This window comes from Mobula hypostoma, chromosome 6 (genome assembly GCF_963921235.1).
Source record: "Mobula hypostoma chromosome 6, sMobHyp1.1, whole genome shotgun sequence".
NCBI classification, from domain to species: domain Eukaryota; kingdom Metazoa; phylum Chordata; class Chondrichthyes; order Myliobatiformes; family Myliobatidae; genus Mobula; species Mobula hypostoma.
Genome location: NC_086102.1, coordinates 134,589,158 through 134,615,004, shown reverse-complemented (window position 1 = coordinate 134,615,004; position 25,847 = coordinate 134,589,158). Strand labels below are relative to the sequence as shown.

The following is a 25,847-nucleotide window of genomic DNA, read 5'->3' as shown; positions in this document are numbered from 1 at the left end:
GTCACCTATGCTGCTCGTGATTTATAACCACTATAAATCACCGCTCAGTTTTGTATACTCCAGGGAAAAATGTCCTAGTCTACCCAGACTCTCCCTACGTCTCAAACCTTCTAGTCCAGTAACATCCTTTTTTTTGCAGACACTCCAGCTTAATGATCATCTTCCTCTAGCAGTGTATAGCTGCAATCTGATGTCCCAGCTCCTGATCTCAATGCTGAACACAGCCTTCACTACCTCTAAAACGTGCTGTCACTTTCAAGGAACTATGTACCTGTACCATTAGGTATCTCTGTTCTACAATACTCCCCAAAGCCGTCTATTTATTGTGTAAGCCCTGCTGTAGTTTGGCTTGCCAAAATATAACTCTTTGCATTTATCTGAATTAAACTGTCATTCCTTAGCCAATTCGTTTAGCTGATGAAGATCCTTTTATAATCTTAGATAATACCTTCACTGTCCACTATACCATCAATTTTAGTGTCTGCAAACTTACGAAGTTCTCATCCATATCATCGCTATTAATTTCCCTGAGATCACTGGTATTGAATGTCTTTATACATAGTAAATACAGGCATGACTTACTTGTTCAGGATCTTATCCATCTTTTGTGGTTCTACACATAACTGATCTGAAATAGCCCTTTAGTCCATGGTATATGCCAAACTCAATGCCAAATTAAACTCTCTTCTGCCTGCACATGATCTCTATCCCACCATTCCCTGTGCATATTCTCGTGTCTATCTGAAAGCTTGTTAAAAATGCCATTATATATCTACTTTCACCATTTCCCTGGCATTCAGTGCCAGCCATCTACCACTTGCTGTGTTTAAAAATAATACTTGTCCCATATATTTTCTTCAAACTCTCTCTTCTCACGTTAAACACATCTTCTATCGAATTTGATATTTTTACCCTGTGATAAAGATTCTGTCTGTCCCACCTATCCATACCTCTCATAATTAAAGAAAAAAATTCTATTCAAATCAAATCAAAAAACTCTATTGTCATTCTAGCTGTACATCAGCTCTGCAGGGCAGAATGAGACAGCGTTTCTCCGGAGCAGTGCAATCATAACATAACAAATGCAACACTAAATAATAAACGTAACAATAAATAGTAAAACACAACAGCCACATGTCAGTTAAAATCAAGTTGTAAGTGTCCAGTGCAAGTTAAAAGTGTCCAAAGCAGAGTCGGATAGAGCAGCTATTTAGCAGTCTGACTGCCTGTGGGAAAAAGCTGTTTAGTAGCCTTATGGTTTTAGTTTTGATGCTCCTATAACGTTTGCCTGATGGCAGAAGAACAAACAGTTCATGGAGAGGGTGTGAGGGGTCTTTAATGATGTACCTTGTCTTCTGGATGCATCGATTTTGAAAGAGGTCTTGGACAGAAGGTAGGGAGACCCCAATAACCTTCTCTGCTCCCCTAACCACCCTCTGCAAGGCTTTTTTGTCGACAGCACTGCAGCTGGAGTACCAGGTTGTGATGCAAAAGGTCAGCACACTCTCAACCACGCCTCTGTAGAATGTAGTTAAGATGTTAGTGGGGAATGATGCTTGTTTAAGCTTCCTCAGATAGTGCAATCTCTGCTGGGCCCATCTCACAATCCCAGTGGTGTTCCTGGACCAGGTGAGATTGTCCGAGATCTGCACCCCAAGGATCTTGATGTTTTCCACTCTCTCCGCTGTGGAGCCGCTGATGCTGAGGGGTGTGTGCTCAGGCTGAGACCATCTGAAATTGACGATCACCTCCTTGGTTTTGGTGACATTAAGCATCAAGTTGTTATCCCTGCACCAGCTCTCTAGGTGTTTGACCTCCTCCCTGTACATTGTTTCATCATTTTTGCTGATGAGCCCCACCACTGTGGTATCATCTGCAAATTCAATGATCAGGTTCTCCTTGAATCTGGCTGCACAGTCATGTGTTAGCAATGTAAACAGCAGTGGGCTAAGCACACAGCCTTGTGGGGATCCAGTGCTCAGTGTGATGGAGTCAAAGATGTTCCTGCCAACACGGACTGACTGTGGTCTCTCTGTCAGGAAATCCAGAATCCAGCGCAACATGGCAGTGCTAAGGCCAAGCAGCGACAGTTTCTCCACTAGTCTCTGCGGGATGATGGTATTGAACGCTGAACTAAAATCAATGTGCAGGATTCTGGCATAAGTGTCTTTGTTGTCCAAGTGAGAGAGTACTGTGTGCAGTGTGGTGGATATTGCGTCCTCCGTAGGGCGATTTGGACGATAAGCAAACTGCAAACTGTAGAGGATCCAGTGATGAGGGGAGGCTGGCTGTGATATGAGGCTTGACAAGCCGTTCAAAACGTTTCATCACTATGGGGGTCAGGGCAATGGGACGGTAATCATTCCAACAGGCTACAACTGATTTCTTTGCTACAGGGATGATTGTGGAGATTTTAAAGCATCTGGGGACAATAGCTTGACTAAAGGAGATGTTGAAAGTGTCTGTCAGGACATCTGCTAATACATCAGCACATTCCTTGAGCACACGTCCAGGGATGTTGTCGGGACCTCCCGCTTTTCGTGGGTTGACCCTGGCAAGGGTCCTCCGTGTTTGCTCTGGATCAATGATTGGAGCCGGCTGGTCAGATGGTAAAAAGGGACTGGCTCTCCCCTTTGCTGTAGTGTTTGATGCTTCAAAGCGGGCAAAGAAGTGGGCACTTTTGGCCTTTGACGCAATGGAGAAAATAATTCAGGTTTGTTAAACCTCAGCTTGTACTTCTTTCAAGAAAAAGTGGCAAAACATCATCCATTTTCTCCCAACTGAAAGTACCCTGCCTTTCATGTTTTGTAGCTTTTCCAGGTCAGGGTGCTGTACTTTATTTCTAAGCTCTATTATGGGAAGAGTTTTCTAGGAGCTCAGAAGAAGAGAATATACAACATCAATAACCTCAACAATAGAACAGAAACAGGCCCTTCGGCCCATGATGTGCTGGGGCTAATGATTCTTAATTAATCCACTCTGCCTCCATGTGGTCCATAACCCTCTATTCTCTTCATATTCATATGCCTATCCATGATCTATTGTGTCTACTTACACCACTACCCTGAAAGCATATTCTAGGCACCCAGCACTCTCGATGTGAACTGTAAGGAGCCCTATTCTCTCCCTGGTTAGTCTTTTTTTTTAACCCTTAATATATTTTTACAATCTCTGGATTCTCCTTTACTTTATCTACTGAAACTGTTTGTTGTTCCCCTTTTGCCCTGCACTTTTGTTCTTGACTGCTATCCGACATCCTCTAAACTCCTCAAGGGATTCATTTGATCCGAGCTACCGATACCTGACACATGGCTCTTTTCTCCAGACCACAGCATCAATATCTCTTCTCATCCAGGATTCCCTACTTCTACAAGTCTTGTTCTTTGCTCTACCAGGAACTCTTGTTGTTTCACTTTTAAAAGCCACTCATCAGATGTCTCTTTACTACAAATAGCCTCCTCCAATCAACCTTTAAAAGCTTTTGAACAATACCATTAAAATTGGCCTTGCCAAAATTTGGGATTTTAACTACTGGGCCAGTTGGATCCTTTTCTATAACTACTTTAAAACTGAGAATTATCATCAATGCTCCCAAAATGTTTCTCCATTAACAGTACCTTATTTCCCGAGAGACATCAGAGAGATTTCCTCCTCCTGTAGTGGAGCTGTCTGTGATTTTCCCTCGGACCCTGTGGGAGGCTAGTACAGAAATTGTGGGGGCCCTAGCAGTGATATTTAGTCTTGAGTGAGGTGCTGGAGGATTGGAGGACAGCTAATGTTCAGGGGATATTTACGTGGAGTTCTGCATAGTTCTCCAATGAGAAGGGGAAAGGATGGGAAGGTACAGGAATGGGAGGGTAAAGGCTGTTGTAAATCTAGTCAAGAAGGAAAAAGCTTATGAAAGGTTCAAAAAACTAGATAATGATAGAGATCTAGAAGGTTATAAGGCTAGCAGGAAGAAGCTTTAGAATGAAATTAGGAGAGCCAGAAGGGGCCATGAGACAGCCTTGGCGGACAGGATTAAGGAAAACCCCAAGGCATTCTACACGTACGTGAAGAGCAAGAGGACAAGATGTGAGAGAATAGGACCATTCAGTTGTGACAGTGGAAAAGTGTGTATGGAACTGGAGGAGATAGCAGAGGTACTTAATGAGTACTTTGTTTCAGTATTCACTACAGAAAAAGATCTTGGCGATTGTAGGGATGACTTACAGTGGACTGAAAAGCTTGAGCATATAAATATTAAGAAAGAGGATCTGCTGCAGCTTTTGGAAAGCATCAAGTTGGATAAGTCACTGGGACCGGACGAGCTGTACCCCAGGCTACTGTGGAAGGCGAGGGAGGAAATTGCTGAGCCTCTGGTGATGGTCTTTGCATCATCAATGGGGGCAGGAGAGGTTCCAGAGGAATAGAGGGTTGCGGATGTTGTTCCCTTATTCAAGAAAGGGAGTAGAGATAGCCCAGGAAATTATAGACTAATGAGTCTTACTTCAGTGGTTGGTAAGTTAATGGAGGAGATCCTGAGAGGCAGGATTTATGAACATTTGGAGAGGCATAATATGATTAGCAATAGTTAGCATGGATTTGTCAAGGCAGGTTGTGCCTTACGATCCTGATTGAATTTTTTGAGGATGTGATTAAACGCATTGATGGAGGTAGAGCAGTAGATGTAGCGTATATGGATTTCAGCAAGGCATTTGATAAGATACCCCATGCAAGGCTTATTGAGAAAGTAAGGAGGCATGGGATCCAAGGGGACATTGCTTTATCCACAGAATTGACTTGCCCACAGAAGGCAAAGAGTGGTTGTAGACGGGTCGTATTCTGCATGGAGGTTGGTGACCAGTGGTGTGCCTCAGGGATCAGTTTTGGGACCCTTACTCTTCGTGATTTTTATAAATGACCTGGATGAGGAAGTGGAGGGATGGGTTAGTAAATTTGCTGATGACACAAAGGTTGGGGGTGTTGTGGATAGTGTGGAGGGCTGTCAGGTGTTATAGCAGGACATTGATAGCAGGCAAAACTGAGCTGAGAAGTGGCAGATAGAGTTCAACCCAGATAAGTTTGAGGTGGTTCATTTTGGTAGGTCAAGTATGATGGTAGAATATAGTATTAATATTGAGACTCTTGGCAATGTGGAGGATCAGAGGGATCTTGGGGTCTGAGCCCATCGGACACCCAAAGCTGCTACGCAGGTTGACTCTGGTTAAGAAGGCATAGGGTGCATTGGCCTTCATCAATCGTGGAATTGAGTTTAGGAGCCGAGAGGTAATGTTGCAGCCTGGTCAGACCCCACTTGGAGGACTGTGTTCAGTTCTGATCTCCTCTCTACAGGAAGGATGTGGAAACCACAGAAAGGGTGTGGTGGAGATTTACAAGGATGTTACCTGGATTGGGGGGCATGCTTTATGAGAATAGGTTGAGTGAACTCGGCCTTTTCTCCTTGGATCGATGGAGGATGAGAGGTGACCTGATAGAGATGCATAAGATGATGAGAGGCATTGATTGTGTGGATAGTCAGAGGCTTTTTCCCAGGGCTGAAATGGCTAGCACGGGAGGGCACAGTTTTAAGGTGCTTGGAAGTAGGTACAGAAGAGATGTTAGGGGTAAGTTTTTTTTACTCAGAGAGTGGTGAGTACATGGAATGGGCTGCTGGCGACAGTGGAGGATGTGGATATGATAGGGTCTTTTAAGAAACTTCTGGATAGGTACGTGGAGCTTAGAAAAATAGAGGGCTATGGTAACCCTAGGTAATTTCTAAGGTAAGGGCATGTTCAGCACAGCTTTGTAGGCCGACGGGCCTGTATTGCTCTGTAGGTTTTCTATGTTTCTAATGTTGTTCTGCTGTTTAGGAAGGGCTCTAAGAATAAGCCAGGAAATTATTGCCCGATAAGCCTGATATCAGTAGAGGGTAAATTATTGGAAGGTACTCTAAGGGACCAGATATATAAGTATTTGGATAGACAGGGACAGATTTGGAATAATTATAGAGTTTTTCAGGGATGTGAAGGGAAGGCATTTGACAGGATCTTCCAAAGGAGGTTGATCAAGAAGGTTCAGTCGCTTGACATTCAAAATGGGGTAGTAAATTGGGTTAGGCATTGGCTTCACAGTAGAAGCCAGAGAATTATAAATAAATGCTCCTCTGACAATTTAATGCTGACAAGTGTGAAGTTTTGCACTTTGGTGGGACAAACCAGAGTAGGACTTGCACAGTGAGTGGTAGGGCACTGAAGAGTGCAGAAGAAAGGGATCTGGGGATTCGTAATTCCTTGAAAGTGGCATCACTGCTGCATATAGTCGTAAAGAAAGCTTTTGGAAGATTGGAGTTTGGAGATTATGTTGAAGTTGTACAAGACATTGGTGAGGCCTAATTTGGAGTATTGTCTGCAGCTTTGGTCACCTACATACTGGAAAGGTATCAATAGGACTAAACGAGTGCGTAGAAAATTTTCAAGTATGTTGCCAGCACTTGAGAACTTCAGTTATAGGGAAAGGTTGAATAGGTTAGGACTTTATTCACTGGAGTGTAGGAGAATGAGGGGAGATGTGATAGAAATGTACAAAATTATGAGGGGTACATATAAAGTAAATGGGAGCAGGGTTTTTCCATTGAGTTTAAGTGAGATTAGAACTAGAGTTCATGGGTTAAGGGTGAAAGGTGAATTGTTGAAGGGGAAAATGCGGGGGGTATTTCCTTACTCAAAGGGTGATGAGAGTATGGAATGAGCTGCTATCGGGAGTGGTGGATGTAGTTTTGATTTCATCATATGAGAGTAAATACATGGATAAGAGGGGTATTGATCTCTATGGTCTGGGCGCAGATCAGTGGGACTGGGCAGATTAATAGCTTGGCATGACTAGATGGGCCAAAGGAACTGTTTCTGTGCTCTAGGGTTTTATGATTCTATGACTCTTTTAGTTCTGGGAGCACTGATTTTCTTAATGTCAGTATCTGAGACACACTTCCAAATCTTCACATTTTAAATCATAGCAAACAATTAGGAGGGTAATGATACCGGTGCAGGTAACTGGTTAATTTTAGTATAGAATTGTGTGAATTGTTGTCTTTCCTCATAATTTTGATCAAATAAAGTGCAATATAAGGAATACAATTCTATAGGAGATGCAGGAAGAGAGAGACATGATGTGCATGGAGATATATGCGGACAGATTAAGAATATACTTTTAATAAGGGGAAAATATTTGGCTTCCTTGGCTTGGAAGTACTGGGTATAAAAGAAGGAGGTTCTGTTAAAACTATCTGAAATGCAACTTCAACTCTTACCTGTGTATTGAGTCTAGGTTTGCTCTCTACATTGTGGGAATGATGTGAAAGCAGCAGAAAGAGTGAAGAAAATATTCAGTAGAATTGTGCTAGGAGAGAGAGGATTCAATTTTCTGGATATATTGAATAAATTGGGATTATTTCCCTTTGAATATTGATTTTGTTAAAAACCTGGAAACTGTAAATAAAGAGGAACTGCTTCCTTTGGTGGAAAGATTGCAATCCAGGGGATACTGTTTAAAGGTGTGTAAAAAAAGAGTGACATGAGGAAAGAAAGCCTTAATGCAGTGAGTAATCATGACCTGCAATAAAGGGTTGATTGACATTCTGTCTTAGATTTCAAAAATATCAGACACTTAATGGGTTAGGGATTCCCAACCTGTGGTCCATAGACCCTTTAATTGATGGCATTGGTCCATGGCATAAAAAAGGTTGGGAGCTGCCAGATTGAAGGAGATGTTTCAAAATTACAGGCATTTTTATTATTTGAATTACTTTTGTTAAAGCTGATCATTTTGTCTATTCTCTGAAGTGTAGCTAGTCTCTGATCTAACAGGACAATCACTGTTAATTCAAATACATTTAAGGCATTAGAAATCGTGTTTATATTCAGGATATCTCCCTGCTTCTGTTCCCTTAAAATGAAAAGTAGGATTTGAGGCCATTTTGAGAAACATTCATGAAGAAACTCCTTTGTTTCTGATTATATTGAATGCACATTTGAGTTTGAGTATACCAGCCTTGAGCTTTAACATAGTAGGTATTGATTTGAATACAGTGAATCACACAGCCAACAGACATGAATAATGTATCTCTCTCTCTCTCTCTTTCTCTCTCTCTCTTTCTCTCTCTCTTTCTCTCTCTCTTTCTCTCTCTTTCTCTCTCTTTCTCTCTCTCTTTCTCTCTCTCTCTTTCTCTCTCTCTTTCTCTCTCTCTTTCTCTCTCTCTCTCTCTTTCTCTCTCTCTCTCTCTCTCTCTGAACAGCCTGAAAATCCAAATACTATTTCGGCTTTCCATAGGAGCTGATGACAGTTGGCTACAATTGTCTTGTTATCTTTAGAAATAATTTTTACTAAATCGTAAATACGCTAACAGTTTGCTTTGCATGATTTGCTGGCGGAGAACAATATGAAGTTCTTTTGTCATTGCAATTTGTGTCCTTCCCTTTTGTTTAAAGATGGGATGGAATTGTATCATAATTACTTGTTAGTGTGCTTTGTATATGACAGGATTATTCCTTGTTTCATTTTAGATATCTCTTAAACTGCAATGTGCGCATTTGTTCAGTGACTTGTGGTTTTCTTGAGTTAATTTACCCAAGAACAGCAGTGAGACCTGGTGTACATGAGAATAAATCTCTGAATATGGCAGTATGGATTAAGAAAGTTCTCTGGCAGCGTATTGTCAATGAGAGGGAAGGTGAAATGCAGTTAGTTGCAAGTTTCTGAGGAAAATACAAGCTTCTGCAGAGAATTGTATAAATCTGTGTTGTTACAACCTCAGTATATCATGCAGCTCTTAACCAGTGTTGTTTCGAAAAGCAATCGCAGTTTTATATAGAAAATGCAGTAGTTAATTTACACAGAGCAAGATCCTCTGTTCTTTGAAGTAACAGAAATTCCTCAATTTACAAAAGTTATGTTGCTGCGAAATTCTTAAATCAAAAAAAGGTTCTACTGTCAGTTCAAATGTAAGAAAGCAGGTTGTGTTCTATAGTTCAAATTTTGGCCAAAATGACCAAAACACCAAAAAATCTCTTAAATAATAATTTCTTAGTAAAATATTTATATAAATGCAAGAACCATCAATGTCCGGTGGTGTAGTGGCATCATGTGGACTTCGAGGTAAGTGGCTGCAGGTTCAAATCTGGCTGGTTCCTTGCGCGCTTTCTATCTGTGTTGGGTTGAGCGTCAAGTTAGTACTTGGCCTTGTGAAAAAAAAGACAAGTTCTAAAGAAATGGCAGGGTTGCTGCCAGATGCGCCACAATGTGTGGAAAGGAACAACAACAAAAGCATAAGTAATGAAGCCTCTTCAAATGAAACAGAAGGTCCTGAAGACTTCTTGACAAGGTAGATGTGTAGAGGATGTTTGTCCCCCGTGAGACAATCTAAAATTGGGAATCATGGTTTGAAACTAAACGGTTTCCCCATTTAAAACAGATAAGCATTTTCTTTTCTCCTGAGGGTTGTGTCTGGAACTCTGGTTCCAGTGTGTTTTGACAGAGCCCTTAAATATTTTTTACTGTGCATTAGATACATTCTTGAAATGCAAGGGGTGAAAAGTTGGCCTAAGTAGATGGGAATGCAGAAGTAAGATTGCAGTTAAATCAGCCATGATATTATGAAAGGCAGAGCAGGCAGGCCTACTCCTGACCGTGTAATATTTGTATATGAGTGATAGTTGTGGCTTTGTATGTTAAGTTGATGCTAAGGAAAGTGAAAGATGAGTTGTTACTGACATTCAGTGGATGGTAATGGTGAAACTGAGCTTGATGATGTGATGAAGGGCATATTTAATGCTATGGCCCATATTGAAATTGTTGGCTTTGAAGGTGACTATTGTTTTTGTTTTGGCATAAGGGAATGCTTCATGTTCTTTCTATGTGAACTGTTTTGTGCAATGGTGGTATTATATTGGTGGCTTTCTGCTCCTATGTACTCAGTCTCCAACATTTATTTGTAGGCTCTTCAGCATGAGTTTTTTCCACATCATCCTAATTTTCTTCAACATTAGCTTAATTCACTATCTTGAGGACAGTGCACACGAACACCGAAACCTCATCCCAACTGTGAAGCATGGTGGAAGGAGCATCAGGGTTTGGGGCTCCTTTGCTGCCTCAGGGCCTGGACAGCTTGCAGTTATAGAGGGAATAATGTCATTTAAAATATATCAAGACATTTTACAGGAGAATGTAAGGGTAGCAGTCTGTCACCTGAAGCTTAATAGAACCTGGATGATGCAACAAGGCAATGATCTGAAACACAAGAGTAAATCAACAATAGAATGGTTTAAGAAAAGAAGGAAATTTATATTTTGGAATGGCCAAGTCAGAGTCCAGACCTTAACCCAATTGAGATGTTGTGGCATGACCTGAAGATGGCTGTTGAAACAGTTTTGTATGGAGGAATGGTCTAAAATTCCTCCTTGCTGTTGTGCAAGTCTGATAAGCTACAGGAAATGTTTGGTGGAAGTTATTTCTGCTAAAGCAGATTCTACCAGTTACTAAATACAAGGGTTCACATACTTTTTCCAGCCTGGACTGTGAATTGTTGAACAACATGTTTCTGCAATTGTACAATTGTTTGTGCGTTATTAGTTTAGGCAGATTGTGTTTGTTTATTATTGTGACAGATGAAGATCAGACAGTATTTTACGAGTAATTAATGCAGAAAACCAGGTAATTCCAAAGGGTTCACAAACTTTTTATTGCAACTGTATGTGTGGGGACTTCAAGATTCAGGGGAGTAGATTTAGGACGGAGATGAGGAGGAACTGCTTTTCCCAGAGAGTGGTGAAACTGTGAAATTCTCTGTCCAATGAAGCAGTAAATATATTTAAGACAATGTTTGTATAGTAGGAGAATTGAGGGTTATGGGGAAAAGGCAGGTAGGTGGAAATGAGTCCATAGCCAGATCAGCCATGATCTTATTGAATGGCGGAGCAGGCTCGACAGGCCAGATGGTTTACTCCTGCTCCTATTTTTTATGTTTTTATGACTTTTTCAAATGAAGCTTCACCTCATCAATATTAAACCGTTGTTCAGCAAAATAATTGCCACCTCTTTTGGTGATTTGTTTAAGCTTGAGAATTCTTTTTACATATCCACACGGCACTTAAAGCTCAAACTGGTTAGAACTAGATTCATTATCCTCTTGACATTCTTTCAACTCTTGCTATAACAATCTTGCTTGCTTCTACTTCAAATCTTTTAACTAAATGCTCACCTTTTTTTACATACTTTCCTTTTATAACCACCTGCCACAGAGTGCACTTACAAGGGTAGCACTTCGGACACAAAGTTTTATTTTGTCCATGATGTTCAAGGTTGTTTGAACATTGACACTTCCAAGATTTAATGAACAACTATTGTTTGCCAAGCATAGATTTTTAAAAACTTCTATTATTCAACTTAGTTTAAATGCCGTAGTTTCTTAGATAATGTGCAATCTTCAGAGTTGCCAGGAATATTTTGAAGAATGTGCAAAACAGTTGGGGATAAACCATAATGACAAGTAGAGCATTCTGATTTTCACAAAGTCAAAATGGTGTCGGAGGAAGTGCGAAATGTACATGGTGTCATTTCCGTCACAACAAAATATAGCCTCACAGACTGAAAATACATGCTCCAAAGAGACCGGGATTTTTAATATAAATCCATAAATCTCTGAACTAGTACATGTTTTATGTTCATCTTTTTCAGCAAATGGACATTGATTTAATATCTTATCTGAGAGGAAGCAGCATTCCAAAAGTGATGTAGCAAAAATTCTGCCAAGGCATTTGCACTTAAAAATCTAATCAGGACTAGGCAATTGAGCCTGTGGTTGGAAAACAAATTGGAATGCATTGGTGACAAGTGGCCAGGGATAGTGGGGAACTTAAGAGGTTTACACTAGATTATTGTTCTTTGCAGTACTTGTGGGACAGTGGTGTTTACCATCGACTCAAAATGCTCCTTTGATGGTGGCCAGTGTCTGAATGGAGACTGGCCCAGAAGCAGTGGTGGGGATGTTGAAGAAAGTGACCATTTCTCTTATAGAGCGCTGCTAGGGGGCAGCGGGGGGGTGGGGGGTGGGGGAACATAGCACCCCCGTATGTAGTATGTTCATTTTAATTGGGAGTGCGGCTGCCACGTTGACAGTTTGTTTACCAAGATGGACAAAATTTAAAAAATAGTTACGATACGTGCCCAGAAAACTATGGAACACATTGCAATAATCATATGAGGTAAATGTGGATGTGAGACTGCTATTGGAAGGATGGAGAGATTTGTAAAGTAGATATGAAAAGAGTGAGATTAGCTACTGATTTTGATAAAATGAGTTATTCAACCTGTACTTTTGAAGTTGTTTATTTTGTTATGTTTATTTTCCAAAGGGAATATTTTCACTTCTTACCATGAAACTTTGGAAATCTGGAGTATGTCCATAAGTCTGTGACATATAAGAGCAGAATTAGGCTGTTCTGCCCATTGAGCCTACTCCGCTATTTGATTGTGGTTGGTTTATTTTCTGTCTCCACCCCATTTTCCTGCTTTCTGTCCATAACCTTTGATGCCTTTACTAATCAGGAACCTATCAACCTCTGTTTTAAATATACCTAATGACTTGACCTCCACAGTGTTGAATAAAGGTTATTTGCTTTTGGGACTTGGAAGTTTTTGCTGTTCATAGTAATTGGTCTAAAATAGCCAAAATGTTTTGAACTTTCTTTTGTGGTAAGAATGCCTTGTCAAATTTAAATTAACCAAATATCTTTCTCAGCAGGTTCACAGTTGGAAGTGGAGTGAAGAAGATACCTAGTTTGGAAAGTAGTTCTTTGGCTGAAGAACAGGATGCATTACTGATCAAGAATTTAGTAATTTACCAAATTTGTATGTATTCCTGGAGCCCTTGGGGGCTGTCATTTTATTTGCTCGGAAAATTTGATCCATTGTTATTTGCTGCATCTGTGGACTGTCTAAATGATGACCTCTCAAAGCCATTCAGGTAGGCCATGTTCAGTACTTTTTGTGTTGTATGCGTTGACAATATTGATGTTTTTTTTCCAAATCATGTTGTTTGCTATAGTGATGAGGTGCTGCCAGAAAGTCCCAAGTTCATTTGAACCTTAAGCCATCTGAGCTTGTACAGAATTATTATCAATCACCACCTACTTGCTGTAGGATAACTTTATTGCTGTACTTAATGCTTACTGATAGTTGATGGATGGATGTGTAATGGAAAAAAATTGGGCTTGATACTTTCCACAGGTTCATAACCTGTTTATTAGCATTAATGTAAAGAATTGCCAATTGGGTAAGTTTTTGCATCCCTAACCACCTATGGTGCCACAACTCAGCACAAATATGTTTCTATAGAGGAGAGTGGTGGTAGAATTTGCCAAATTAAATTCTGCATGATACAATGCCTTTTCTAAATAAAACCTTTGTCTGTGGCAGAATGCAATCTCAGACAGTTTCAGTAACATTTTTTTTGGTTAAAATAGATAGATATACTTTATTAATCCCGAGGGAAATTTGGTTTCGTTAATAAAGTATATCTATCTGTCTATCTATTTTAACCAAAAAAAAATGTTACTGAAACTGTCTGAAATTGCATTTTGCCACAGACATTCTTTGCCAAAGAATTGCCAGTTGGGTAAGTTTTTGCATCTCTAACCACCTATGGTGCCACAACTCAGCACAAATATGTTTCTATAGAGGAGAGTGGTGGTAGAAGTTGCCAAATTAAATTCTGCATGGTACAATGCCTTTTCTAAATAAAGCCTTTGTCTGTGGCAGAATGCAATCTCAGACAGTTTCAGTAACATTTTTTTTGGTTAAAATAGCTTTCTTCTTTTCCTAGCATGTTAGTATTCTACTTCCTAACTCTGAAACGAACACCTGGAATCCCACATGTATATTTGTTGTGGTTTATTGGATTATACCCTGCATAGAAATCTATACAAGAAATTTTACTGTGGTTGTGGCAGTGTTTTTTTTTCTGTATTGCCCGATGTTGAGGTTACCTACCTCTTAGATAACTATTTATATTTCATGTTCTGAAAATACTCTTACACTAAGGACAACACTATAAACTGAAAAATGAAAGAATTTGAGCTACTTTTGAAGGGGAAAAAAGAACTTGCATTTTTGACAATATGGCTATCTATGTTTCCTTTGTCTAGCTTTATTTTAAATATATGCCTATAATTTGATGAGTTTTAATTTCTACCATTTTCTGTTAACAAGAAAACTGTGTTAAATAAATAGCATGAAGCCAAAATATTGTTTGGGGGAAAGCAGAAAAGCAAGTTTGTTACGTTTCCACACTTTGGAAGGAAAGTTTGTATTAAATATGAACCTTATTATTTGCAATGACATTTTATTTATGCCACGATTGTTCACAGGAAGCCTGGAATACTTGCATTTTGTAAATCTATACAATAAATTTTACTGTGATTCTGCCTTTTCTTTAATTTTGCCTTTTGTTATTCCTACAACACCTCACTTTAGATTATTTATTTTTCCCCTCTGATGACAGTGGTCATAATAATTAAACTGGAACTTGCTGTCAGAATAACTGTATTAATACCGTATAATGTTATTAAAGAACAAATTATTCAACAAGTACGGGGGATCAAGATATGCTCAAACTGCAAATCTCCAGGACTTGAGTTACATTGCTTTGACACTTGTTTAATACAAGTGATATCTTGTTTTTATCCTTCCTGCTATTTTTGAAATATTGCTAAATTTGCACAATTGGCTTGTAAACAGATTCTTAAGTGGGGAAAATACTGTACCTTTGAACAGAGTACATATTAATCTAATGCTAATTATCCTCTGTTTATAAAGGAATCATTTTAAGTTGTTCAGTTTCATTCTTGCATGCAGACAAGTGTTGCTAGATATTTTGTGAAAAGGATGTAGACTTAAATTTTTTTGCTTTTGCTTTTAATGCAGTGTTCTCTTTTTTTCACTATGGTGTCATATTTGACTCTAAATTAGTGCTGACAGCTCAGAGTTGGAAGCATTCCAGAAAATATCATTGCATGACATGTTATGTCTGATGTAATATGTCATATGATGAGATCATATTAATAACTGCAATCAATTCTGTAACGGAGCAGCCTGGACCAGGTGGTAAAGGCTCTCAATGTGGCCTTCAGATTAAATTAGGCATTGACTTCAAGTCATGATTTGGGAGTTCACTGGCAATAATGTGTAGTTCTTGTCCCCCATACCCATGATGATCATCCTGGCCTAAATTGCTATTACAGTAGCTGCTATACTTCAACCTCAGGCCCAGTGCAGGGATAAGTTGCAGCTGCATTTCATTGGCATACTCATTGAATAATAATGTGTGCCCCTCAAGTTTGTCAAGCAAATTTTTTCAGTTTTTGCGTATGAATACTGCAGGCTGCAATCTGAATATGCAGGTTCTCCTGCACAGTTACAGGTTTCTCTCCTGTGTTGCCTGGGTTGCCCTCAGTTGTTTCAAGGAAATTTCTAGACATTTTAGCATGGTTGTAACCCTTCATTAAATAAGAATATTCCCTTCTCTGTCCTTTGTTCCATTCTCATTTCTGAAATAGTATTTAATAAAGATTAAAAATCTTGTCTGACAATTCATAATTGTAATCCATTTATCAGTTAAAGCTTCCAGAAAGATTGGCTGCAAAACTATTTGAGATTAAGGATGCAGAAACAGTTCTAAATGATAGCATGCGCTGTGAGTTGTACTGCTTCAGGAAGTCTTGGTTGTTTGATATGACTGGGGAGCCATGGAAACTTAGTTAAGGAGAAGATAATAGATATGCAGATAACAAGAATGAAATTGAACCTGGATTTCTGGTCTGAAGACAGCCAACAAGTCTGAGCATTATATTTTGAATGAGTTGAACTAAATCTATAAACTGGTGAGCCTTAATTTTTTAAAAAAATGAGCTGTTTCAAAAAACTTATAGAACAATATTGATTATAGTTTAAAATTCTTGAGCTTGTGCTCATATCCTGATTTTCTTTCTGTTTGGCATAATTATAAGTAATTATGGGCAAACACAATGGCTTCTTGTGGCTCTGTTATGTGTTCATGCATTCAGGTGGAGATGGAATAAATAGGTGGCTGAATGGCATGTATTCACCTTCAGACAGCAGTAAGGCTATTAATAATGATGGGAGGTTACATTATTGGTGGGCATTTGTAACTAGAGTTTGTTTGTATTGTCAGTGGTTTTAATTTGTAATCCAGGAGAGAAGATGACTTGATTGCCTATTGGTTTTTGTTGATCGAAAGGGTTGGACATACATTTGATTACTAGATTTTGTGGTGTATTTGTATGAAGGAATTGTTTATTATATCCCGATTACCTTGTACCATGTGCAAATACTCACCTTGGAAACAAAATTATTTTTTTCAGTTCATTCGGTGGTAAGGCTAGCATCTATTGCCCATATTGAATTGCTTGCTGAGCCTTCTATTAAGGAGACATCTATTCCATATAAGGAGTTTCCATATACCCAGACCTAATGGGAATGCAGATTTCCTTTCAGTTTGGGAAATTTGTGATGGTGACATGACTACAGCTATTCTTATTTTCCCAGATGTATTTGTGGAATCCAAAGTCTTGTATCTAGCTTTAAAATGTATCTCTGGATTAATAGTCATAAACATTTTGCTAGCATATCTACATGATTTGATTGCACTAGCTATTTCAATAGAGAAATGTGTATCATGAGATCACATAATCAGCCCACAAATGCAGTTAAGGTATATTACTTTAACATAAGTTCAAACTGCGGAACAAAAGAAATTCGTGGTCCTCTCTTGTGAGCCAAGAGGGTCTGAGTTTGAATTCCATTTCCAGCATGACACATCTCCTTCCCTTTTCAGCACATTTCTTGAAGTGGTATTGGTGGCATTTGTGGTTCTGTCCCAGATTTCCTGTTGGTTTCAATGTTTGACTGAAGGGGGCTAATAGTGCCATCTATAACATAAGGAGACAATGAAAGACAGAAATTCAAAAAAATGAACGTTGAAAATGGAATGTTCTTGTGATGGCAACTTAAATTTTTTACAAACATTACCGTATCAATATGAAACTCATTTATAGCTCAAGATGAATTAATAAGTCTCAGTGAGTGGAAAACAGAATGAATGACGCGATAACATGAGGAATTCTGCAGATGCTGGAAATTCAAGCAACACACATCAAAGTTGCTGGTGAATGCAGCATCTCTAGGAAGAGGTACAGTTGACGTTTCGGGCCGAGACCCTTCGTCAGGACACATCAACTGTATCTCTTCCTAGAGATGCTGCCTGGCCTGCTGCGTTCACCAGCAACTTTGATGTGTGTTGCTTGAATGAGGCGATGATTACTTGGTACTCAGCCTCTGAATTTGCTTAAACATGAATATCATTGTGTACTGAAACTCAACCACTGAAGCAGGGCGATCCTGGTTACAAAGTGGCATCAGAAGTTTGAACATATTGCTGTACGTCCTGTGAATTACTTCCATACACGTGGGGAGGTATCTTGGAGGTGAGGTGTAACATAGCTGCCGATAGGATTGACAAGAATGTTCAAAGTAAATTTCATTGTCAATGTACCATATACAACCCTGAAATTTCTTTTCCTGTGGGCATTCTCAGCAAATCTATAGAATAGTAACTATAACCAGATCAATGAAAGATCAATCAGAAGACAACAAACTACGCAAATGGAAATATAAATAAATAGCAATAAGTAATGAGGTAACAATCTCAATGTTATCTTGATCTCCAATGAGATGACATGAAATAACAAGATAAAGAGTCCTTAAAGTGAGATCATTGGTTGTGAGAACATCTCAATGGATGGGAAATTGAGTGTATTTATCCCCTTTGTTCAAGAGCCTGATGGTTGTGGGATAGTAACTGTTTTTGAACCTGGTGTGCAAGTCCTGAGGTTCTTGTACCTTCTACTCAATGGCAGCTGCAAGAAAATAGCATGGCCTAGGTGGGAGTATCTCTGATGATGGATGCTGCTTTCCTACGACAGTGTTTCATGTAGATATGCTGAGTGGTTGGGATGGCTTTACCTGTGATGTACTGGGCTGAATCCACCACCTTTTGTAGGATTTTCCATTCAAAGGCTTTGGTATTTGCATACCAGGCCACGATGTAGCCAGTTGATATACACTCCGGCATACGTCTATAGAAGTTTGTCAAAGCTTTAGATGTCATGCTGAATCTTTGTAGATTCCTAAGGAAGTAGAGGCGCTACCATGCTTTCTTTGCAATTGCACTTGTGTGCTGGGTCCAGGACAGGGCCTCTGAAATACAGGTATCTCCCACTTTACGAAAGTTCGCTTTACACCACTTCGCTTTTACGAAAGACCTACATCAGTACCTGTTTTCGCTAATCGAAAGAAATCCAAAGAGGATTTTCACTTTTACGAAAAAAGGCGCCCACTTTAAACTTGTATTTACCCCGAGAAAGACTACCATGACAGTGAAGCCTTGCGCGGGCAGGTATGTGCGCATGCGTGTACGTGCTGATTGTTTTTCTCTACAAATCGGTCTTTGGCTAAATCTTCCTGATTCTGGTAAGTGAAACTACACTGTACATACATTATTTCTACTTTATATAGAAAAAAGATGTCCGCCTTAAACTTGTGCTTACCCCGAGAAAGACTGCCATGATCATGAAGCCTTGCGTGGGCAGGTGTGTGCGCATGCGTGTACATGCTGATTTTTTTTTAAGGTTTTATGTGCTATTTGGTATGATTTGGTAGGTTATTTTTTGGGTCTGGGAACGCTCAAAAATTTTTCCCATATAAGTTAATGGTAATTTCTTCCTCGCTTTACGCCATTTTGGCTTGCGAAAGGTTTCATAGGAACGCTGTACTTTCAGATAGAGGGGGAAATCTGTAGTAACACCCAGGAATTTAAAGTTGCTAATCCTCTCCACCTCAAATCTTCTGATGAGGACTTGCTCTGGTTTCCCTCGCACGAAGTCTATAATTAGTTCCTTGGTCTTGCTGACATTGAGTGAATATTGTTATGACACTGTTCAGTCAAATTTTCAATCTCCCTCCTGTATACTGATTCATCACCACTTTTGATTCGGCCCACAATAATGGTGTCATTAGTGCACTTGAATGCTGGGGGAAGAAGCACTCTTACTTGATACTGCTATGTATGATAAGGATCATGGTGTTCATGAAGTGAATAACATGGAGGTAATCTTTTGCAGGCAGCTGAGTTTGTGGACGATGCTCCGAAGTCTCTCCCAGTTTGTAAATTAATGGTTCGGTGGGTTTTTTTTTAAAGCCATGAATGGTTATTGTTGTTCACTTCATTTTCTTTGACACAGTTGCATGGTGAAGATCATGTCCACTATGATTTTCTCAGTGGATGGAATCATACTGTAGCATTTGTGGAGCAGATACTCAGTCAGGGGAAGATGTACTTGAGGAGAACTCTTGTAATAACTTCCCTGTGGTAGATAGCAGGAAGACTCTTGTATGATTGTTACAGAGGAATTTGATTTCCTGCTTGAAGATGGTCATGGTAACAGATTTTCTGAAGTCTCCTGGCATATCCTTCGCTTCCCAGATGTGGACAATGAAGTTGTGGGAAATCTTGGGGTCAAACAGGTAGCTCCTGAAGAGAGAAACATTTAAAATTTCTGGTGGATAATCTTCAATAAGAACACCATTTCAGGATTTGAGTGATAGAATTAAGTATGACTAGGGTTTTTTAAAATGAAAAGATGTTAAAGGATAAATAACAATGAGTAAGAGATAAGGCAGTGAGATAAAGCCACCATTTGCCACTATTTACAGACAACTCATTCATAGTATCTATCCATTACAGCTCTGAATTAGTGTGCCCAATCTTTTGGGTTCAAGTACTCATTCTCAGATTGGCATAGAAGACTGTGAGCCAAATTGTTGCTGATGTTTCTGTGTGCATGAAGTGCTAATTCACATAAAAAAAACGCTGAACTGGTGGAGTAATGCCAAACAGTGTATAATTGTTGAAGTAAAAAAAAACTCAATGTTGGAAATCTAAAACAAAAGTAAAAATGCTGGTAGATAGCAATTATTTTAAGAGAAACCATCATGTTCCAGGTAAGCAATCCTTCTTTGGAAGTGGATGAGTGAGAAAGGAAACCTTATTTTTCTAGTTGCAGGAAGGAGGGTAAAGAGAACAGACGGTATGTCCATGATGGGGCAGAGACCTGAATTGTCAAGGTATCCATTTCGTAATACTCCTGTAGTTAGAGACAGAAAAGAAACAAGAATATTTTCAAACTGAAATGCTCACCAGTATCTCTGAATATGTCTTGGAAGGGTGGGGTTTACTTTTAACTGATTTTTAAAATTCAGTATTGAGTCATGGATCTGCAGCATGCGTAGATGAAAGATGAGATGCTGATTCATGAATTTATGTTATTATTAGAACTATATAGAAGATCAAAGGCAGGGGTTGGTATGAGAATAGAATAGACAATTAAAGTGATGTGCAAATAAAAGCTCAGGGTTGTCCTTGGAGGCAGAATGGATGTGTTCAGCCAAATGATCAACTGATCTGCTTTGGGTTTCTTTAATTTAGAGGGGACCACACGAGTACCAAATACAGTACACTGTTTTGCAGTTGTGCAATGGAACAGCTGCTTGCTAATTGCTTTTTTTATTGCCACATGTACTGGGGTACAGTGAAAAAGTTTTGCATGCCATCCATACAGATGTAGTGGAGAAGAGAATGTCCGGAGTGGGAGGGGTATTTGATTATGTGGACTGTTTGTCTGAGGCAATGAAAATGTAGACATTCTGTGGAAAGGACGATGGTTTTCATGATGTGCTGAGCTGCGTCTATAACTATTTTCATTTTCTTGTGGTCTAGAGCAGTGCAGTTGCCATAAAAAGCCATGATACATCTGGATTGGATGCTTTCTAAGGTGCATGGATGAAAATTCGTGAGGGTCAATGAGCTCTTGCTAAGTTTTCTTAGACTACTTAAGAGGTAGAGGTACTGGTGTGCTTTCTTTGCCATGGCATCTATGTGGTTGGACTAGGACAAGTGAATAAATGGTGGTATTTGCATTGAACAACTTGAAACTCTCAGCTATCTCCACCTCAGTACTGTTGACGTAAACAGAAGCATATGCGTTGCCATTTTCCTGAAGTTTATGACTAGCTATTTTGTTTTGCTGACATAGAGGGAAAGGTTGTCGTCTTGACACCATGAAATTAGGTTCTCTGTTTTCTTCCTGTACTCTGATTTGTCCTTACTTGAGATTTGGTTCACTGTAGGGGTGTCATCTGCAACTTTGTTATTGGAGTTGGGGCAGGATCTAGCCACAGGTTTGTGAGTGTATTACAAGTAAAGAGGGGGACTGAGGGCACAGCTTTTTGGGGAACTAGTATTGAAATTAATTGTCAGAGTTATTGCTATTTATCCATACTGATAGCGATCTGTTTGTCAGGGAGTCATGTTCCCATTGCAAAGGGAAATGTTGAGTCTTGGGTCTAGGAGCTTGGAAATGAGTTTGTTTCACTTGAAAAGACTGAGTCCCAAGAGAGGAAGGGATAAAAGTGCCAGTGTTGCATCTGTCAGTTACATTTGATAATGTGTGAATGGGAGTGGTTGGCATAGATGAAAGAGTGAAACAGAAAGTCAGGGGAAGTATCAGTCCTTTGGAAATGTTAAAAAAGGAAGGGAAGATGTCTGGTGGTGGCATCCCATTGAAGATGATAGAAATAATGGCAGATAATTGGTTGAATGGGGGGTTCGTAGGTTGAAGGATGGATTTATACGAGACCTTATCCTTGTTCTTGTTACACCACTCCATGGTACTATTCCAACAATGCATATTGTATGTTGAGAACAGTATTTCATCTTCCATCTGTAGCACTTTGGAGTAGATATTGAATTCAATAATTTCAGATAATTTGTAGTTTTCTTCCCTTCCTTGGACGTGACTGCATACCTTCACTATAAATCCATTCTTTTTTTTATTGACTCTTCTGTTTGTAATTGTAGGAATTTAAAGTAATAGTTGCCTTGACAACTTTGCTGTGCAGTCTGTCACAGACTTATTCTCTATTGTCTTCATTCCGCCCATTCTCTGCAACCTAAAAATAGCTTTCCTTGCTTTACCTGTTCTGAAGAAGAGCCATTAACCTGACACATTGGCTTTTGTTTTCTTTCTTAGATGATGCCTGATCTGCCAATTTCTTAACAGTTTTTACAGTGTACAGTGCTTGTTTTCTCATGTATAAAATTCTACTGCATGGGAGCTGAAGTATTTAACCAGAACTTCGACATAAGTTTAAAAATTATAGTATCCCATCCCAGGACAATGCGCCTCTCCTAAATGTGTTTACATTACTCCATGTTTAGCCTAGCTATGGTGTAGTATTCCTTGCATTCTTGTCCTATAAATTTCAAAGTCAGCATACTGTTGCATTATTGATTTTCTTTGTCTAGGATTTTCAAATGTGCAATGATACCATGAACCATATTGTACATCTAAACAAACAAACAAATAAATGAATAAATAAATATAAAACTAGCCATGCAACTGTGGCAATGTGGTTGCCTGAACTTCTCTTTTAATCACGCAAAATACTGGGTGAAAATTTGATAGCTTCCTTTTAACAAAGAAATTTAGTTATAGGCAAATGATCTTGGTCATGGGCATACATGATTTCTTCATGTTACTAGATATGTAATTCAGTGTGGCTAGATCCAGAATTGTTCTCTTTATTGTGGGTGTGGGGAAGGGAAATGATCACTCTTGCTGGCAGGATGTATTGGTGAGTGCGCATTGTTGTTATTTCATTCTTTTTGTGTCTTCAACCCTAGCAAGTAGAATGGGGAAGACTGCATGGAATCTGCAGCTCTCCAGTGTGAATTATATAAACAAAAACAGATGTCCTCTCCACCATTCAACAACATCGTCTACCTCAACTCCATTTTCTTGCTCCATCCCTATATCCTTTGATTCCTCTAACATCTGTAAAATTTTATTTGTTTTGAATGCATTCAAAGACCAGATCTCCCCAGCCTCTGGGGTAAGGAATTCTGATTCTTTGCCCCTACATGAAGGAAGTTCTCATTTCAGTCCTGAAAGGCTATCCCTTATTTTGACACTGATCATTAGTTATACTCTTGATAATCAGTTAAAACAGCCTCCTCAGTTTTACCTCGAGTCCTCTACAAATTTTGTGTATTTCAATGAGGTCTTTCTTAATTCTTCTAAACTCCAGTGAATAAAGTCACTACCTATTTATTTTCTCTTTGTATGGCTGACTTGTCATTTCAAGAACCATACTATTAAATTTGCTGCACTCCTACATCTTCTTTGAGCTAAAGGAACCACAACTGTACATAGTACTACAGATGTGGTACAGATGTTGTAGGCAATCTTGTACTCAAATAGAGTCATAGAGCAGGACAGTACAGATACATGCCCTTTGGCCCAATCTGTCCATGCCGTCCTCAGTGCTCACCCAAATAATCCCACTTTTTGTATTTTTACCACATACACTTACCTGCTTATCCAAGTGCTTCTAAGATGGTACTATCGTATCTACCTTAATCATTTCCTCTGGCAGCTCATTTCAATGCATTTACCACCCCATCCGAAAAGTTGCTGCTCAGATCTCTTAAACTTTTCCCCTCTCACCCTACACCTACAACTTGTTTACACTACCCTATCCTGGGAAACATTGTTACTGTGCTCTTTATTTATACAGTAAAAAGAACTGTATGCATCAACTTAGATCATTTCATTACAATAGTACGTCAAAGTAATACAAGGGAAAACACCAGAATAAAATCTTGCAGTTACAGAGAGGGTGCAGTGCAAGCATACAATAAAATGCAACTCTTTTTATTTTCACTTTTTTTTTGTAGCTGAAGTATTTTGATCATACCCCAGTTACTAAATTGTACTCACTTATGACCTTCTGCATTGCTCTGAACATGTGCTGTAGATTGGCCCAGAGGTCAAGCAAGTGATTAGGTCTTTGCATATTCATTAGTGCTACCATAGCCAGCTGGTGGAAGGTAGCAAGAACATTATAGTATAACTGGCAGTGAATGATGTGCAGCTTAGTCATCAGTGAATCATCGCTTCTTGCTACTGACATACTGAGGCTTCGTCCACACAATGCCGGATAATTTTGAAAACGTTGGTTTTGATTAAAAACGACAGGCATCCACACTAGATGTTTTTCAAAATATCTCTGTCCGCACTAAAACGGATATTTGGGCGAATCTCCTCCTACTGGCCAAGCGCAGCACACATCTACAGAAAACAACTGAAGAGGAGGCGATATTCTATTTCCGTTTCCGCTGCGGCGTTGTGCTTTTTCCGTTGGTTAAAAACTGGAGTATCTACAACAACACCAAAAGAAAGTTTTCAATAATGTCTGCAAGGGATACAAAGAAAACCTCCGCTGGAAAAAGCAGGCCAAACTTCTTCGTTTGGATAGACGATGAAGTTGAGCTACTTCTCCGAGTTACAAACGACTACAAAGTCAGCAAAGCAGTGGAAAACGTGGACTGGGAGTTGTGCCAAACCAAATACAACAATATCCTCAACTGCTATAAAGAACATTACCTCGCGGCAGAGCAGTCGGAATCTCTGGGTAAGGACTACCCGCACAAATTGGACGATATAAACAAGACAATTATTGTAACCAAACTTAAGGCGATTCGCCACAAATACCGGCAGGCAGTGGACGCAGGATGAGAAAGTGGACACAGTAGAGTAGTTCTACTGTACTCTGAGTTACGTGAGCAGATCTGGGGGGGGCTCACCAGCCACAATGGCAATTCAAAGCGGCATTGAAACCTGCGATTTGGAGGATAGGGTCGATGCACATCACAGCGACCGATGTACAGCCTCTTCACCCACTTTGAGTACGCCCGACTCCAACAGTTTGAACCAAGCAACAGGTGATGGCTGTGACATGTTTGGTGTCGAATCTCGCTGTGAAAGACTTGCTGTGCGCTTGTCTGGTTACAGATTGGAAAAAACTTAAAAAGAAATTGCCAAAAGACAGACAGCTGTTGGCTCTCGCGCAGGAGGACTTAAAACTAAAGAAGCAAATACTGGAGCAACCGACAGGGAGTTCACCGAATGACGAGGAACATTGAAAAACTGACTAACTGTGTTGTAGAGGCATTTGCAACGACGAGGAATATGATGGTTCCCCCCCCCCCCAGTACTTTTCACCACCACAATACCAGCCTCACAGCCACTACAATAGCTACACATGCGGGCACACAGACCCCCGGGTAGCCCCATCAACATCTTCCCCACTCCCGCAGAGGGGTCACCCTGGAAACAGTTCCTACAGCCACAGTCTCTTCATGGATGAAAGGGACGAAAGCTACAATGAAATGCAGTAAGGCTTGTTATTGTTCAAAAGTGTAATTTGCTGTTACCTCATTTGTTTGCCTTTACTTTTGTCATGTCTTTCTGTATTATTTTGCTCTACTTAACATGTGAAATGAAACTAGTTACTGGGCAAAAGTAATTTTATTTTTACCTGAGTAAAAGTGAAACTTACCATTTTCCTTTTGTGCCCTTAACATTTTCACGCCTATGCCAAACATAAGCTACTACTTAAATTGACATTTTGGAAGTAGCGACAATTGCAACTACTGAATGTTTGCACAAGCAACACAATAATAAAGCACCTTGTTAAATGTATAAAACATACCTGCATCAGTGTTATCTTGTATTTCCATACTATGTTACATAAGGCTGTTACACAACTATTGTCAGAGAACTACTTGCATAAATAGGTAAACCACCTTAATATAAGCAAGGACAGAAGAAGAAGTGAGT

The 25,847-nt window shown here is 39.5% G+C and overlaps 1 protein-coding gene across 9 annotated transcripts in view; it reads left to right on the top strand.

The window, feature by feature from the left end:
* The window catches only part of hdac4 (histone deacetylase 4), a 494,468-nt gene that overhangs the window by 27,938 nt on the left and 440,683 nt on the right, over positions 1 to 25,847 (top strand). For 4 of the 9 annotated variants that reach the window (XM_063051788.1, XM_063051780.1, XM_063051784.1 and 1 more), the window contains exon 2: positions 12,776 to 12,997. In XM_063051788.1, the coding sequence (XP_062907858.1) occupies positions 12,885 to 12,997 (113 nt within the window). In that variant the 5' untranslated portion in view covers positions 12,776 to 12,884. Of the gene's footprint in view, positions 1 to 12,772; positions 12,998 to 25,847 lie in introns of those variants that run through there. The other 5 variants (XM_063051789.1, XM_063051786.1, XM_063051785.1 and 2 more) reach the window with 3 other exon arrangements.